The following is a 15,910-nucleotide window of genomic DNA, read 5'->3' on the forward strand; positions in this document are numbered from 1 at the left end:
TAAACACCTGATTGGATGCCTTACAAACCAGCCTGATCACATGAACATGTAGGTATTTTATGCGGTGGCTTATTTGTATGAATTCATAAAAACAATAATGAGCCCCACCCCTAAACGAAACATCGCAGGGGCAAAAGAGAAACATAAACATATAAATGAGATTATAAGTTAAATGATCCACCTTTTAAAATAGTTGCGAACTGGCGTGAGATTGTGTTGGATGAACACATTATAAAGTAGATACCATACAGACTGGCCTTTAAAGGGACACTCCACTAGAGTTAAACATTTGACTTTTACCGTTTTGGAATCCATTCAGCTGATCTCCGGGTCTGGCAGTACCATTTTTAGCATAGCTTAGCATAATTCATTGAATCTGATTAGACCATTAACATTGCGCTAAAAAAATAACCAATGAGTTTTGATATTTTTCCTATTTTAAACTTGACTCTTCTGTAGTTACATCGTGTACTAAGAATGACTTTAAAGTTGTGATTTTCTAGGCAAAATAGGAAAAATATAGAAATTATTGGGTTATTTTTTTTTTTGCGCAATGCTAATGGTCTAATCAGATTCAATGGATTATGCTAAGCTATGCTAAAAGTGACACAGCCAAAGTGTCCCTTTAAAGGCGGAGTCCACGATTGGAAAAGGAGACGGGCCGACTACCAAAACACACTTATAGCCAATCAAATCAAATCAACTGCCGGGTTGCGTATGTGTGGGGTGGTCTATCAACAGAAGGTCCAGATTCTATTGGGGTAGGGGCGTGTTTGTTTAGGTGATTTCAAATATCAACATTGGCTTTCAAACATCATGGACTCCGCCTTTAATATATTGGTTTCAATTATGCCTTTATAATTGATAAAAAGTCAAATTATTGGTTCAGCTCAACTGACAGTGTTTATGGTACCACCAAAAAAAGGTTGCCCTATAGACATTTATTGTAAGAGCATTTAGATTGTTCATATTAACTGGGTACGAGTCGGAAGATTGCTTTAATGTTTTTTTTGTTTTTGTTTCTAGTACTTTGTTGTGACAACTAAATTTGTATTCATATTGATAAAAAATGACATTTTACATAAACACAAACCCTAATTAAAATAAACAACAAAGTTAAAAATAAATGAATACACAATAGCAACAGAAAATATCAATGCTAAACACAAGGCTGTTTCAGGCAATTATCAAACACAGTACTATTGTAAACCTGAATTCCTGCTTTTTAATGTAGTAGAATAAAACACCATAGCTTGGGATTGGAAGATTAGCATTTGTAATCTGATGCACATAATAAGTGAAAAACAGCGTCAACGCTACAAAGTATAATACTGCAGATCTGATGTATCTTTATAAGTGATAGTACCTGATTAAACATAATCATTTGTGCTAAAATTGGCATTAAAGGGGACATTTCACAAGAGGCAAAATAAATCTTTGGTATCCCCAGAGTACGTATGTGAAGTTTAAGCTCAAAATATCATATAGATAATTTATTACAGCATAATAATTTATTATTACTACTTTGTAGATGTGAGCAAAATTGTGCCCTTTTAAATGCAAATGAGCTAATCTCTGCACTAAATGGCAGTGCCGTGGTTGGACAGTGCAGATTAAGGGGCGGTATTATCCCCTTCTGACATCACAAGGGGAACCAGATTTCAATGAGCTATTTTTCACATGCTTGCAGAGAATGGTTTACCAAAACTAAGTTACTGAGTTGTTCTTTTTCACATTTTCTAGGTTGATAGAAACACTGGGGACCCAATTATAGCACTTAAACATGGAAAAGGTCAGATTTTCATGATATGTCCCCTTTAAATGTTGCCAGGCAGTCGAAAATGCAGGTCTCTTACTTATTCCTCTGTCTTCATGACTGTCTTCATCTCTGTCATCTCGCTCATTGTCCAAGTTTGACATCCGCACAGACATCTCTGGGGGGAGAGAGAGAGAGAGCGAGAGAGAGAAAGACAATTGTAAGGGTTAAGTAAAAAATGAAAACACATTTATCCTTTATTCACCCTTCTGCCTTTATAAATCTATATCAATTTCTTTTTCCATAAGTAACACAAAAAACTGACACTTGTCTATTTCATTCCAACAATGAGGGTGAATGGGGACTGAGGCTTTCAGTCACTTGCCATCTGCCTATTTCTTTTTGTACTCCATAAAATAAAGGTAAAAGTAATCCCGTAAAAATTCTCGAAAACAACATAAAAATCATCTGACGCCAAATGCAAATTAATGGATTTCACTTTTAATGCTTTCATTTGCTGAATGTTCATTCACGCTAGATGATTCACTACAAGAGAGAATGTAATATTCCAGTTTATTCAGTACTAAATCAGAGACAGACTAAAGGTGCACTAATATATCCTCAAAACAGATGAGCAGTACCATTTTCATATGATTTAAACTCATTTAAATTGCATCAGACCATTTAGTAGCATAGCAATGCTTTCTACTGTTGCTGTGCACATATCAAAACTGAATTAGCTTTGGAGTTAAGGAAACAACAAATTTAAATTATTTTAATAAAGATAATCTCATTAATCTCGCTTCCCTTTGGTGCACAACTGTAATATTGTATTAGTTAAGTGATCAGCAAAGGTTTTGTTATTCGGCTTTAAAAGTGAAGTGCGCCACTGGTGTCTAACAAAAAGCCTTGTATTGTATGTATTTACAGTATATATATATATATTGTCCTGTCCAGGCTGTCACTCACCTTGTGCAGCCAAAGGGGACATGTGCTGATGGCTGCGACGGTGGATCTGGTGCCTGTAGGCATACACAGCCAACACCAGCACCATGATGCATCCCATTATGCCTCCTGCCACTGGTCCAACTGGTGCACTCTTTATCATGTTGAGAGAAGCCACCTCCTCATCTGCAAAAAAATAAATAGAGAAAATAATACTAAGACAAGACAAATCACATAAAGCACACACACAGGCCTCAAGGTATAATGTGTTACTCATGAGATATCCATTGTTCTCTAAATAACTTATGGGTATATATTTGACATTGAACTTTATAAGCAACTTTTTATTTCAATTTGCACACAGGCTAAACCGAATAAACAGACTGAATACTGAATAACAATGAAGCAACTATTTACATATATATAATATATAATATTTTACAAACCATGTGCAAAGACTAAAATGATTTTAAACACACATCTGTAACCACGCAGTCTATATACTGTATATAGGGCTCTACATATATAATAATCACAACTGTTGCCACTGTTATATATAAAAAGAAACAAAGATCAGGCAATGTGTGTTACAGTTATTTTTCTCACAGTTAAGGGGGTTTAAGTCACTTTAAAATTGCTTTCATTCACATTTAACCAAACATTAATAAACTACAGTATGTGTGGCTACAGAAGGAACAGCTCACCTAAAATGCCCAATCCATCCACATACGGACTTTTGGCACCCACTATCCCTCCAAAACACTCCTTCTGCAGGGCACAGTAGGGCTTATCCAGATTAGTCTTTCCATCGCTGTCGACCATACACCATTCGCAGTCCAGAACCCCAAAACAGTCACTGCAATCACACAATAAAAACATAACATGTGTTTTAATGACACATCCTCATTTGTTCTCTCTTTATCACTTCTCAAGTATGGGTAGGTTTCTTCAAAAATACAAAATTTGTAACAAAAAGCTGAAATAATAGCATTTTTGTAAAGGACTTTTGTTACTGTGCATTCACAAAAGACGCGGAAGAGGCGGCAAAAAAGCGATATTTGCGCGTAGTTGGATGCTTGAACATTTTGTGTTTACTCGCTTCATTCGCGCGTGAAATTCTGGTCATTCGAGAAATTTGCGTCATGAGAGGGGCTTATATAGCTCAAATTGAGTACACTAACCAGATTGTTCGACCTCCTCAGTCACTTTCTTCCAAACTAGATCCTTTTAATTCCTGTAAAAATATGAAGATGTCTTGTGTAGCGATGATGGTTGTCGTACATTGTTGTTTTGATTTCTGCCTCTGCTTGTTTCCTGTAATCACGTCACTGCTCCTGATTGGTTAATGCGGTGCGAAAATCCAACAAAGTTCAGATTTTTCAACTTGCGCGGATCACGCAACAAAACTCAATTCGCGCGAAATGCACCATCCGCGTCATTTCCGCTTACCGCACCGTATGATGCCTATTCGTGTCTTTGCATTGACTTAACATGTAAATCACTCGCGCTTGTCGCCTCTTCTGCGTCTGGTGTGAACGCATCATTAGAGATCAGATTCACAACTATAATCAAAGCATACACAGAGTTTTTACTGTTTTTGAATCAGTGGATGCTTCAGTGTTTTATAATTGGGTAAGAGCGCCACCTAGTGGATAATAGCAGAATTAAAGATTACCGTAAAAACGGCGTTATTGGCAGGAAAGTGTTTTCTCTTAATTGACGAGATAACTCATCAATGGCAGGAAAAGAGTTAAGTGACTGTCAAGCATGTTAACCCATACTCGAAATGTAAATGCATTTAACACATCCCAGTGAGTAGTAAACACATGCCCTGCAAGTCATGAACACACACACACACACACCCGGAGCAGTGGGTCAAGGGGGCGAAGGGTGCCTTGATCAAGGACATCTCAGTCGTTACCTGCCAGCCATGAGAATCGGCCTTCAGGCCCCATAAAATACAATAAACAGATTTTAAGGTGTTTGATTAATCAAAATCAATGTCTTTATTCATAAATATGTCCTCGTTGGTGTCAAATGACCTCTGCCAGCGATCTGACTTTTCTTTGTAAGTTTAGAATTTCTCCTCTTTACTTACATTGAACGGGTAAGTCCAAGGAGGCATTCATATCGTTCCGCCGTATTGATAAACTATAATAGCAGAGAGGGACAAAAAGCACTAGCCTACCAACGCGTTTCCACAACACGCTTTCATTCAGAACACGTGAACCAGCTGCAACGGACAAGGAGATCAGCGATTACATAACGGCTACTGTAGTTGCAACACGCATTTGGAAAGGGGAGGCGCTAAAGAGCACTGTTCGTTTGAACGCAAAATACAATTCCACCACTAGATGGGGTAAATCCTACTTATTGCCTCTTTAATCTCATGGCATTAATTTGCACAACCGGCGCAACGTCATAAAATGTATCTGAACAGGTTCAAGCCCACTTTTGGGGGAAAACAAACTAGACTTCTCATAGACTTCCATACAAAATAGCGGAACAAAGCAACGTTCGTACACAGCCGACAGGTGTAAATAACTTAAGAAATCACTCAGATTAAACATGTCGAGTAATTATATGTCCACCCTTCCTGCGTGAAAGATACATTAAAACATTTAATTTGGACAATATAAAAACATGTCCCTTTCATTCTCCCAGCGTCGAATTTGTGTAACAGCGCTATCCAGTGATTAAAAGAAATATCGCTAAGCCAGGCTAGTTGTATGGCTGGGCGGAAAAGTGCACTCAGTACTCTAAATACAAAGACATAATATATAAATACGAAGTAAAATCAGTAAAAGTCCGGGTTAGACACCTCTGGCCAATGGGTAGCGTTGTTACAAAATTTGACGCTGGGAGAATGAAAGGGACATGTTTTTGAATTGACCAAATTAAATTTGTTGATGTATCTTTCGCACTCTATGGCAGACAGGGTGGACAGATAATTACCGATACTCAACATGTTTAATCTGAGTGATTTCTTAAGTTGCTTTGTTCCGCTATTTTGTATGGAAGTCAATGGGAAGTCTAGTTTGTTTTCCCCCAAAAAGGGGCGGAGACGAAACTGACAGTCAAGTTCCCGGATGTGCCGCTAGTCCGTATGCGATTAATCTTAAATGAGTAATTTTCTTAATGCTTCCACTAAATAAGCAGGTTTTTTTTCACATCGTAAACAGCATTCATAATTCATTCAGTTTGTCGGATATGTGCCAGTAGCCCTCAGCAGTATAGCAGGGGTCTTTCAATTAGCAGTGTTTCTCTAAGCAATATACCATATTTCATTCTATATAAATTATGCCACATGTAATGTATATCTTAAAGCCCAGTAGCTGCTGCTGTTGTTGTGGTTGGCACACGCTGTGAATAAATGATGTGAAATTAGCTGTGTTAAGTGAAAGGCACATCATTACACTGTGTACACTGTGCCTGTTGAGCTGCTGTGAGGTCAATGTTTCCTGTAAGTTTCTGTTAAGGGCATGCAGATCACACCTGATATGTAACCGTACCTGCTGGTGAAGCGCTGGCTACATCTGGTGTTGATACACTGAGGCAAAGTGTCCTGTAGACTGGGCTCGATTACACTAAAAGTCAAAGGCTCCTGGTGCACGTCACAGCTTGGGTTTCTATACACATCCACAGAAACATAATGAGAGAAGTCAGTTAGGGTCTAAATACAGTATAGTGCTATTTATGGTCAAACAGATTTGTATTTATTACCAATCTGCTATTTTGTTAATGTATAAAGATTTGAACAAACAAGAAGAATTGATCAATCTTTCTTAATGTTAGTTATTTTTGCCAATACAATTGTCCGTGCTAGTTCTTTTTAGACTCATGGGTTAACAATTTATTATTATTATAATATTTCATCATTTATTATTATTATTCAAGTGTACATTTTCTCACTAAAATGAACAGATGGCTTAGTGACAGAAAGATAAATAGCCAGGGAATAATACGACAAACCTGAATGCGCCAACGCGTCTTTTATGGAACGATTCTGAGCTAAATGGCTAATTGAGGACACAGGTGGCTAGATATCTATTCACTGTGACGAACAAGAACTTGATGGAGTGACAGGCAAAAGTATGCATGTGTGTGACTAAGTGTGATGCATTCCAGTGCATGCTAATAAGAGTCTGGACATGTGGCGCTCTATCATGAGCCTGTGTGATTCATTTCAAGAGGGTCTTTACTTTATTAAATGTCACAGCAATCTCTAAATTCTCCAAACGCCTTTGCATTCCAATATATTGTGTACTTTAATTAAATTACAGAAGATTTTTCAGTAGTTTACCTGTTCTCTGCATTGGTGAGGTTTCCAGTACACTCATTCACCTCTAGGGGGCACTCACAAGGGCATTCACATTCATTCTGCTCCATTCTGAAAAAAGGGACCACAGCACAAAGAAATGAAATTGATTGCAGGTCTAACAAGCCAATATTATGTTAGGATATTTTCTTAATTTGCATGCATTACTTTTATGATGCAAACTAGGGATGGGTATAAATGAAATGATGTACTGTCAGACATGTTTTTCAGTTGAACAGGAGGCTCCCAACCCTTTTTGTCAATAGAACCATCACTGTTTAACTTTTGTGACTCATCAGATTGTATTCAAATGTATAAATATAATTATATTGCTTCTGCATATAATATCAAAGTACAGCATCTGTTACTTTAATGTACACATTATATTTACCAACCTATGTATTTCATACTTACTGTACTTCATGTATATTACACTTTTACATATTTAATGAAACATACGACAAGACAAGCTTGTCCAATATTTAAATCATGTTTGTTGTGGAGGTGTACAAAAAGTCTGTACCTGTGGCAGTTAAGACAGAGGCGATCCACAGTACTGCAAGCACAGAAGGCCAGCGAATCGCAGGTCTCATTCACAATGCCAGCAAACGCATTGGTTCCTGGGATACGTGTGAGTCTGTACTTTGAGCAGTGACTGCCATGCACTAGGTTTGTCAGATCACCCTTGAAAATAAAACACCAAAAAAACATTGAGAAAGCAAGTTAAGAAGGCAAATAATGTATTAAAAGGCTAAAAATAGGTTTAAAAAAATTTAATAAAGGCTAAAAAAATAGATAAAAAAATTTATTAAAAGGTTACAAAATAGATTTAAAAAAATGAATTAAAAGGCTATAAAATAGATTTAAAAGAAATAGATTAAAAGGCTAAAACAGATTTAAAACATGTATTAAAAGGCTAAAAAATAGATTTAAAAAAGTAATAAAAGGCTAAAAAATAGATTAAAAATTTATTAAAAGGCTACAAAATAGATTTAAAAGAAATGTATTAGAAGGCTAAAAATAGATTAAAAGAAGTGTATTAAAAGGCTAAAAATAGATTTAAAAACGTAATAAAAGGCTAAAAATAGATTAAAAATGTAATAAAAGGCTAAAAAACAGATAAAAATATATTAAAAGGGTAAAACATAGATAGAAAATGTATTAAAAGGCTAACAAATAGATTAAAAAAATGTTATAAAAGGCTAAAACATAGATAAAAAATGTATTAAAAGGCTAACAAATAGATTAAAAAATTATTAAAAGGCAAAAAAATTGATAAATAATGTATTAAAAGGCTAAAAAATTGATAAAAAATTATTAAAAGGCTAACAAATAGATAAAAAATTATTAAAAGGCTAAAAAATATATTAAAAATGTATTAAAAGGCTAAAAAATAGATTAAATTTTTTTTATAAAAGACAAAAAAATAGATACAAAGTTTATAAAAAGGCTAAAAAATAGATTTAAATTTTTTTTATAAAAGGCTAAAAAAGATTAAAAAATGTATTAAAAGGCTAAAAATAGATTTAAAAAAGTAATAAAAGGCTAAAAAATAGATTAAAAATGTATTAAAAGGCTACAAAATAGATTTAAAAGAAGTGTATTAAAAAATAGTAACAAATTAACAAATAGATAAAAAAATTATTAAAAGGCTAAAAAATTGATAAAAAATGTATTAAAAGGCTAAAAAATAGATAAAAATGTATTAAAGGCTAACAAATAGATAAAAAAATATATTAAAAGGCTAAAAAAATAGATTAAAAAATGTATTAAAAGGCTAAAAAATAGATTTTAAAAAATGTTATAAAAGGGTAAAAAATATATAAAAAATATTAAAAGGCTAAAAATAGATTTAAAAAAATTATTAAAAGGCTAAAAAATAGATTGAATTTTTTTTTATAAAAGACAAAAAAATAGATAAAAATGTATTAAAAGGCTAAAAAATAGATTTAAAAAATATTAAAAGGCTAAAAAATAGATTGAAAAAGTGTTATAAAAGGCTAAAAAAAGATAAAAAAATTATTAAAAAGCTAAAAAATAGATTTAAAAGAAACGTATTAAAAGGCTAAAAAATAGATAAAACAATGTATCAAATCGCTACAAAACAGATTTTAAAAAAATTATTAAAAGGCTAAAAAATAGATTAAACAAATGTATAAAAAGGATAAAAAAAGATTAAAAATGTATTAAAAGGCTAAAAAAAATAGATTTAAAAAATGTAATTAAAAGGCTAAAAATTTATTTAAAAAAGGAAACTTATAGATGTAAATCGTGCATTAGTACAATCTGTGATGCTTTGGTCTGAAAAAAATCTAACATTATCTGAAATTATTTGTGACTGTCTATAAAAAATAACCACTAGGTGGTGCTCTAATATTAAAAATAGCTGACTAAATTTGACATGCAGTTCCTCACAGCAATGTATCTACAGACATTACAATAGACTGATATAATTCAATAAATAACTTAATAATCCCACACACCACGATGCCGGTGTTAAACTTGTAGAAGCGCTGGACGGTTCGATCACTGAAACTGTTACACAGGTTCTTTTTCACAAAGTTGGGGTGGTTGAGTATATCATTGGCCACTAGGGGCTCCTAAAGTCAAGCAAAACAGAAGAAAAGCAATTTGATATCAAACTTCAATAGCCTTGTTTCCTGGCTTTAACCAATTTTCAAATATAATCTTTGTACAAAACAAAAGCACAGCCCACTCAAGGGCAAAAACAGCGTGCGTAGCTTAGAAAGCAGAATAATGCCATGAAAGGACCATTTTCCTAGGCCTTAGATCCAGGTTTCCTTACCTTATGGGTAATATGTTGCTGTTCCGCTGGTGCATGGCCCTTAGGATCGATCAGTGTTGGATGGGCCACAAGATATCCTCTGTCCTCCATAATAAAACAACTTTACATAGAAAGAAACCAAGAGACAGTATTAATCAGCAATCAAAGTCTATCATGTTTACACTCCATTTACATGACATTACATTGAAGCATTAGGCATGTGTTTTTTGCATTACAAGAAATGTAATTTAATAGTGTGTGCTGCTAACACAACACAAACAGTACATAGTTATGTTAGGATAGTTATGTATCTATATATAGTATAGTTATATCAGACACCCTCCCCTCATGTGGTCAAATGAGATGATGTGGCATAGGTGTTCACAGTAATAACCACCCAAAACGTGTCCTAAGAGTAGGTGTAAACAAAATCTTTTAGGGTAATGGAGGAAGAAAACAGCAGGTTAAGATCGTTTCCTCATCTGTTCACAGGGTACCAGCTGCAGTTCAGATCAGAACAGATTCACATTGTGATGTCGATGGCACACTAGGGTATTTCACCTCACTAATCCTGCTTAATGACCATAGCACCGAAAACTCAAAGACCTCTGAGGTCTCCACACCACAGACAGATAAAGACTGAGAAAGCGTGAAGAGAGACAAAGAGAGCAAGAGAATGAGGGCCAGAAACAGAGTTAAGAAGAGGAGAAGAAAAGGGGGGGAAAGAGAAAGCAGAGTAGCGAGAGGGATACAACAGAGCCACTGGCACCTAACATAACAGGATGTGTCTGGAATGCAGCTCTAATCGGTTTATATCTATGTGTTTCTCAAACGCTCTCTCTTTTATTAAAGGCAGGGTGCACAATGTTTGAGAAATGCTTTGGAAAAGTGAGTCGGGCCGAGTACCAAAACACACTTGTAGCCAATCAGCAGTAAGGAGCGTGTCTACTAAACAACAAAGTTCCCTGGGTTGCGTATGTGTGGAGCAGGTCTATCAAAAGAAGGTCCAGATACTATTGGTGTTTGTTTAGGTAATTTCAAATGTCAACACTGGCTTTCAGAGATCGTGCACCCCACCTTTAAAAGTACATTATTAGTGCTAATGCAAGTATCGCTATCACTTATGCTTATACTTGGGGTTAAGTGTTTTTAGGTGTAAAGCTCAGTTGCATGAAAGTCCTTAAGCTAAGAAATCCCTTAGATATAAGGTTAAGGGTATGGTTAATAAAAAATGGGTTGCAGGAGAAAACCTAAGTGTTCACTTCGGGAACCATAAGGCTGTCAATAAGTATTTACACTTAAATGCTAAATTATTACCTCCACTTTTTTTGAAAATATGCTAATTTTCCAGCTCCCCTAGAGTTAAACATTTGATTTTTACAGTTTTGGAATCCATTCAGCAGATCTCTGGGTCTGGCGGTACCACTTTTAGCATAGCTTAGCATAATCCATTGAATCTGATTAGACCATTAGCATCACCCTAAAAATTATCAAAGAGTATCGATATTTTTCCTATTTAAAACTTGACTCTTCTATAGTTTCATTGTGTACTAAGACCGATGTAAAGTGCCCGAAAACAGTCCCCCTGGTAACTTTCAATAGCATGGGAATATTTTCGGGCAGTGCGTAATATCATTGCGCGTACTGCAGCCATGTTACGACAACAAAGTCCTTGATTATTATGCCAAAATGAGAGTGTAGCTCCTAGCCATATGGACCTAGAAAATCACAACTTTTAATTTTCCCTCGGTCTTAGTACACAATGTAACTACAGAAGAGTCAAGTTTTAAATAGGAAAAAAATATCCAAACTTTGGATATTTTTTAGCGTGATGCTAATGGTCTAATCAGATTCAATGGATTATGCTAAGCTATGCTAAAAGTGGTAGTGCCAGACCCGGAGATCAGCTAAATGGATTCCAAAAATGTAAAAATCAAATGTTTAAATCTAGGGTAGCTGGAAAATGAGCCTCCTTTTTTTTTTAAAGTGGTGTGTCCCTTTAAGTTCTGCTATGCGTTGCACCAAATATAAAAAATTTTCTCTGTCTTTTTTTAAATTTCTATTCCTTGTTGCTCTCTGTTTGTCTACCCCTCCCTCAGTTTCTTGATCCCCACCTCAGACCCTTCTCAGTCCATCTCCTCTTATTCTGAAAGAGGGGGCTTAGAGCCATACAGAGAAGACTAAGTGAATGCCTCTTTTCCAAAGAAGCAAATCTGATTAGTTTTATTTGCAAGAGCTTTAAAGAGTCTCTGTGGGGCATCGACAGCCTCAGGCACTACACTGGACACCACAGCCAGTACACTGGGGTTTTGGCAGAATCTACTGGCGGAGAGTTTGAGAGGAGATGAAAAAAGTTGGGAATGGGGGTGGGGGTTGGATTCAGAGGTAAAGGGTGGCCTTACCGGATTTTGTTCCCCTTGTCTTGGTTACAGATGGGCAGAAGGTCCAACAGAACTTTGTAGAAGTAGCGAAGAGTGAAGTCAATACCCATAACTGCTACTGTGTAACCGGAGGCAATTTGGGAACTGGAGAAAGAAGCAGTAAATATAAATATGATAATTTCCTGCTCAATGTACTTTTAAAGAAATGTCAGAAGTATATCATGGTTTTCAAAAATACTATTTGAACTCTGGATGCCAATGTGGGCTTAATGGGCAAAAAAAGGTAGCTTGTCAGAGTTCTCTCCACTTTATTCTACATGTATTGTGCTACTTGCACTTCTCCTATTATTGCCTCATTAAGATGAAGGCCCAAGTATCCTTCTTATAGCAGATCAAAAAATTATTTAGATCTTGTTTGATAAACTTAAAAGGTACCACGACTATGAAGACTTGTAGGCTTTAATACTGCATGTTTGCCTTTATTAACTTGTCAATGGCGGAGAAAGAGTTAAACAAGTCTTGAAAGTTAAACTACTGACCTAGAGGCATGAATGGTGTGACTAATGGTAACCACATAGCCGGCCCCACCCACATCCAGGTATGGTCCGGTAAAAGTAATGAGACCAGGATTGGCGACAGCATGGAGATACCTTAACAGACAGAAGTTCACTGGTTATTACACCACACTTTATATGGCATACATGCGAATGTTTCTGGTTATAAAAATATGATAAATACTACTCAAAATGCACTCTCAAACAAACACAAAAAACTTTATCAGCAATCCAAAGCTTTCCTTAGTTCAGTCAACATACTGATGGATCTCTAAATCACCATCCAACTAAAAGTTTGGAGACCACCATCCTGAGGCTCAGATCTTACCATTGCCTCCTGGTGGGGTCGAAGGCTTTGTCCATGAGTGAACCGGGGTAAATCCGCAGCACCCCATTGGGCGTTGCTATGTAACGCCGAACAATGTAGCAGTTCAGGCTGCTCATCTCCATAAGACTCATCCATTCATCTGTCACGTGACTGGTGGCCATCACCTCGTTCCTAACCGAAGACTAGAAGACCAAAGGAGGGGGGTGTTTAAGAATGTAAAGACTAATTCACTGTATTCCCTACGGTTATTTATTTCCCAAATGAAAAAGCAGAATTAAAGAGGGGAGGCGTGCTGCCAACAGGCTGACATAATAAAGACTGAAAAACCAACTCGGTGACCACTGACTGTGAAAGATATTGCTGCACTTATTCATGCAGAAGCCCCTGTAGTCTGGGAGGCGGCTGTTGTATGTGCGTACCTTCAGGCCTGGGTTAGCTATAAGGCGGGTGTTGTCACTCAGGTAAGCGGTGTAGTGCTCCACCATGCGTTTGGTTTCGGGCTGACTCAAGTGCTCATATGGAGAAGAGAAACTTCCAGCAGACAACATCACTGTGGGACTCTCTGAGAGAAGGAGAGAAATAAATCAGCTTTGGTATTGAATTACATAAGCAACGAACAATTAAAGGTCACGTTCTTCCTGATCCCATTTTTTTAACTTTAAAAGTTAGTTAGTGTGTAATGTTGCTGTTAGAGCATAAATAATACCTGCAAAATGATAAAGCTCAAAGTTCACTGCTAGGCGATATATTCAAAGCCTTTCAAAGCCTACAGCGAATGGCCAGTTTGGACTACAGCCCTCTACTTCCTGCTTTAATGAAGTCAATAAAAAGTTTTTTTGACTAAACTCCACCCACAGGAATATGTCAGTCACCAGCTTTGGCTCAAACGGCTCTGCTATGCTAAGCTGCTGTCGAATTACAACACACTAAACAAACTACACAATCACAACTCATTACGTATTTCTGAAGGAGGGACTTCGTAGAACAAGAAAGACATCAGCCCGTTTTAGGACAGTGAAAACAGCGATATACAGATAAGTAAATTGTGCGAAAAATACTGTGTTTTTTACACGTGAAAAACGAACATATGTTATATTGCGCACTGTAAACACAATCAAAGCTCAAAAACACAGGAAGAACAGGACCTTTAAGGGGTGATTCACATTTCGCGTCTTTTGCGCGCTTAAGTTCGTTATGCGCGCTCATAATTGAAGCAACGCGCTCGTTTTTTTCAGGCACGTCCGCACTGCATTGAGTTAAAAACAATTCAACTTTCTAGAATGCCGCAAGCGCAGGTCGCGGTTTTCCACACGGATTTAGACACGAAATGTGAATCGCCCCTAATAATTTCCCAATTCCTTATAAGTTTTGTTGTGGAACCATGGCACAGTAAAGTTAAGGTGAATTCAGGTAAATTTGGAAAGTTTTTGACTCACATACAGTTGTGTTCAAAATTATTCAACCCCAACTGGAATTGATTGTTTTGGCCGGTTTGACATTGATTTTGATCATTCAGTCATCCTGCTTACAATTACATCAAAAAGGCATGTGTAGGTCAGACAAATATAACATAACATTTATAATGAAATAACCACAAATGTCTTTTCTGTGCTCACATCATTATCAGTTTTATTCAACCCCCAAGTGACATTCAATCTTAGTACTTAGTACAACATCCTTTTACAGTTAAAACAGCTTTTAAACGTGAAGCATAGCTTGACACAAGTGTCTTGCAGCGATCTACGGGTATCTTCGCCCATTCATCATGGGCAAAAGCCTCCAGTTCAGTCACATTCTTAGGCTTGCGCACTGCAACTGCTTTCTTTAAGTCCCACCAGAGGTTCTCAATCGGATTTAAGTCTGGTGACTGCGATGGCCACTTCAAAATGTTCCAGCCTTTTTTCTGCAACCATGCTCTCGTGGATTTGGAGGTATGCTTGGGATCATTGTCCTGTTGAAAGGTCCAACGTCTCCCAAGCCTCAGGTTTGTGACGGACTGCAACACATTGTCATCCAATATCTCCTGGTACTGAAGAGAATTCATGGTACCTTGCACACGCTGAAGTTTCCCTGTACCTGCAGAAGCAAAACAGCCCCAAAGCATGATTGACCCCCACCATGCTTCACAGTAGACAAGGTGTTCTTTTCTTCATAGGCCTTGTTCTTCCTCCTCCAAACATAGCGTTGATCCATGGGCCCAAACAGTTCTAATTTTGTTTCATCAGTCCACAGAACACTATCCCAAAACTTCTGTGGTTTGTCCACATGACTTTTGGCATACTTCTTATTCTTTGGAGACAGCAAGGGGGTGCGCCTGGGAGTTCTGGCATGGAGGCCTTCAGTACGCAGGGTGCGCCGTATTGTCTGAGCAGAAACTTACCCACATCTGACAAATCTTTTCTCAGTTCCTCAGCAGTCACACGGGGACTTTTTTCCACTCTTCGCTTCAGATAGCGCACAGCAGTCGCAGTTAGCATCTTTTTTCTGCCACGACCAGGAAGCGTTTCAACAGTGCCCTTTGCCTTGAATTTGCGAATGATGCTTCCTATGGTGTCTCTTGGTATGTTTAACATCTTTGCAATCTTTTTATAGCCATTGCCCTTCCTGTGAAGATTAATCACCTCTTCTCTTGTCTTCCTGGACCATTCTTTTGACTTCACCATGTTTGTAACCACACCAGTAAATGTTTAGAAGGAGTTAAGTATCACAGTCATTTTAAAGCTGCCTAATTGGTGCTTATTAGGCTTTATTGCTGTTCCCTGACATCCACAGGTGTTTTCAATACCTGATTGAAAACACTTCAATGAACCTCTGTTCTTCAGAGTGGTAGTTCTTTAAGGGGT

The 15,910-nt window shown here is 36.9% G+C and overlaps 1 protein-coding gene across 1 annotated transcript in view; it reads right to left on the reverse strand.

Annotated features, from left to right (window-relative positions):
* Positions 1-15,910, reverse strand: part of cachd1 (cache domain containing 1) — a 102,635-nt gene that overhangs the window by 8,000 nt on the left and 78,725 nt on the right. Inside the window, exons 14-25 of the mRNA XM_055213275.2 lie at positions 13,487-13,629; positions 13,068-13,249; positions 12,725-12,835; positions 12,207-12,329; positions 9,826-9,925; positions 9,503-9,619; positions 7,543-7,703; positions 7,005-7,091; positions 6,214-6,330; positions 3,406-3,557; positions 2,726-2,887; positions 1,857-1,934 (exon numbers count right to left, since the gene is read on the reverse strand). Coding sequence (XP_055069250.1) covers positions 1,857-1,934; positions 2,726-2,887; positions 3,406-3,557; positions 6,214-6,330; positions 7,005-7,091; positions 7,543-7,703; positions 9,503-9,619; positions 9,826-9,925; positions 12,207-12,329; positions 12,725-12,835; positions 13,068-13,249; positions 13,487-13,629 — 1,533 coding nt within the window. The remainder of the gene's footprint in view (positions 1-1,856; positions 1,935-2,725; positions 2,888-3,405; positions 3,558-6,213; positions 6,331-7,004; positions 7,092-7,542; positions 7,704-9,502; positions 9,620-9,825; positions 9,926-12,206; positions 12,330-12,724; positions 12,836-13,067; positions 13,250-13,486; positions 13,630-15,910) is intronic.

The sequence above is a fragment of the Misgurnus anguillicaudatus genome, chromosome 8 (assembly GCF_027580225.2).
Source record: "Misgurnus anguillicaudatus chromosome 8, ASM2758022v2, whole genome shotgun sequence".
Classification (NCBI taxonomy): domain Eukaryota; kingdom Metazoa; phylum Chordata; class Actinopteri; order Cypriniformes; family Cobitidae; genus Misgurnus; species Misgurnus anguillicaudatus.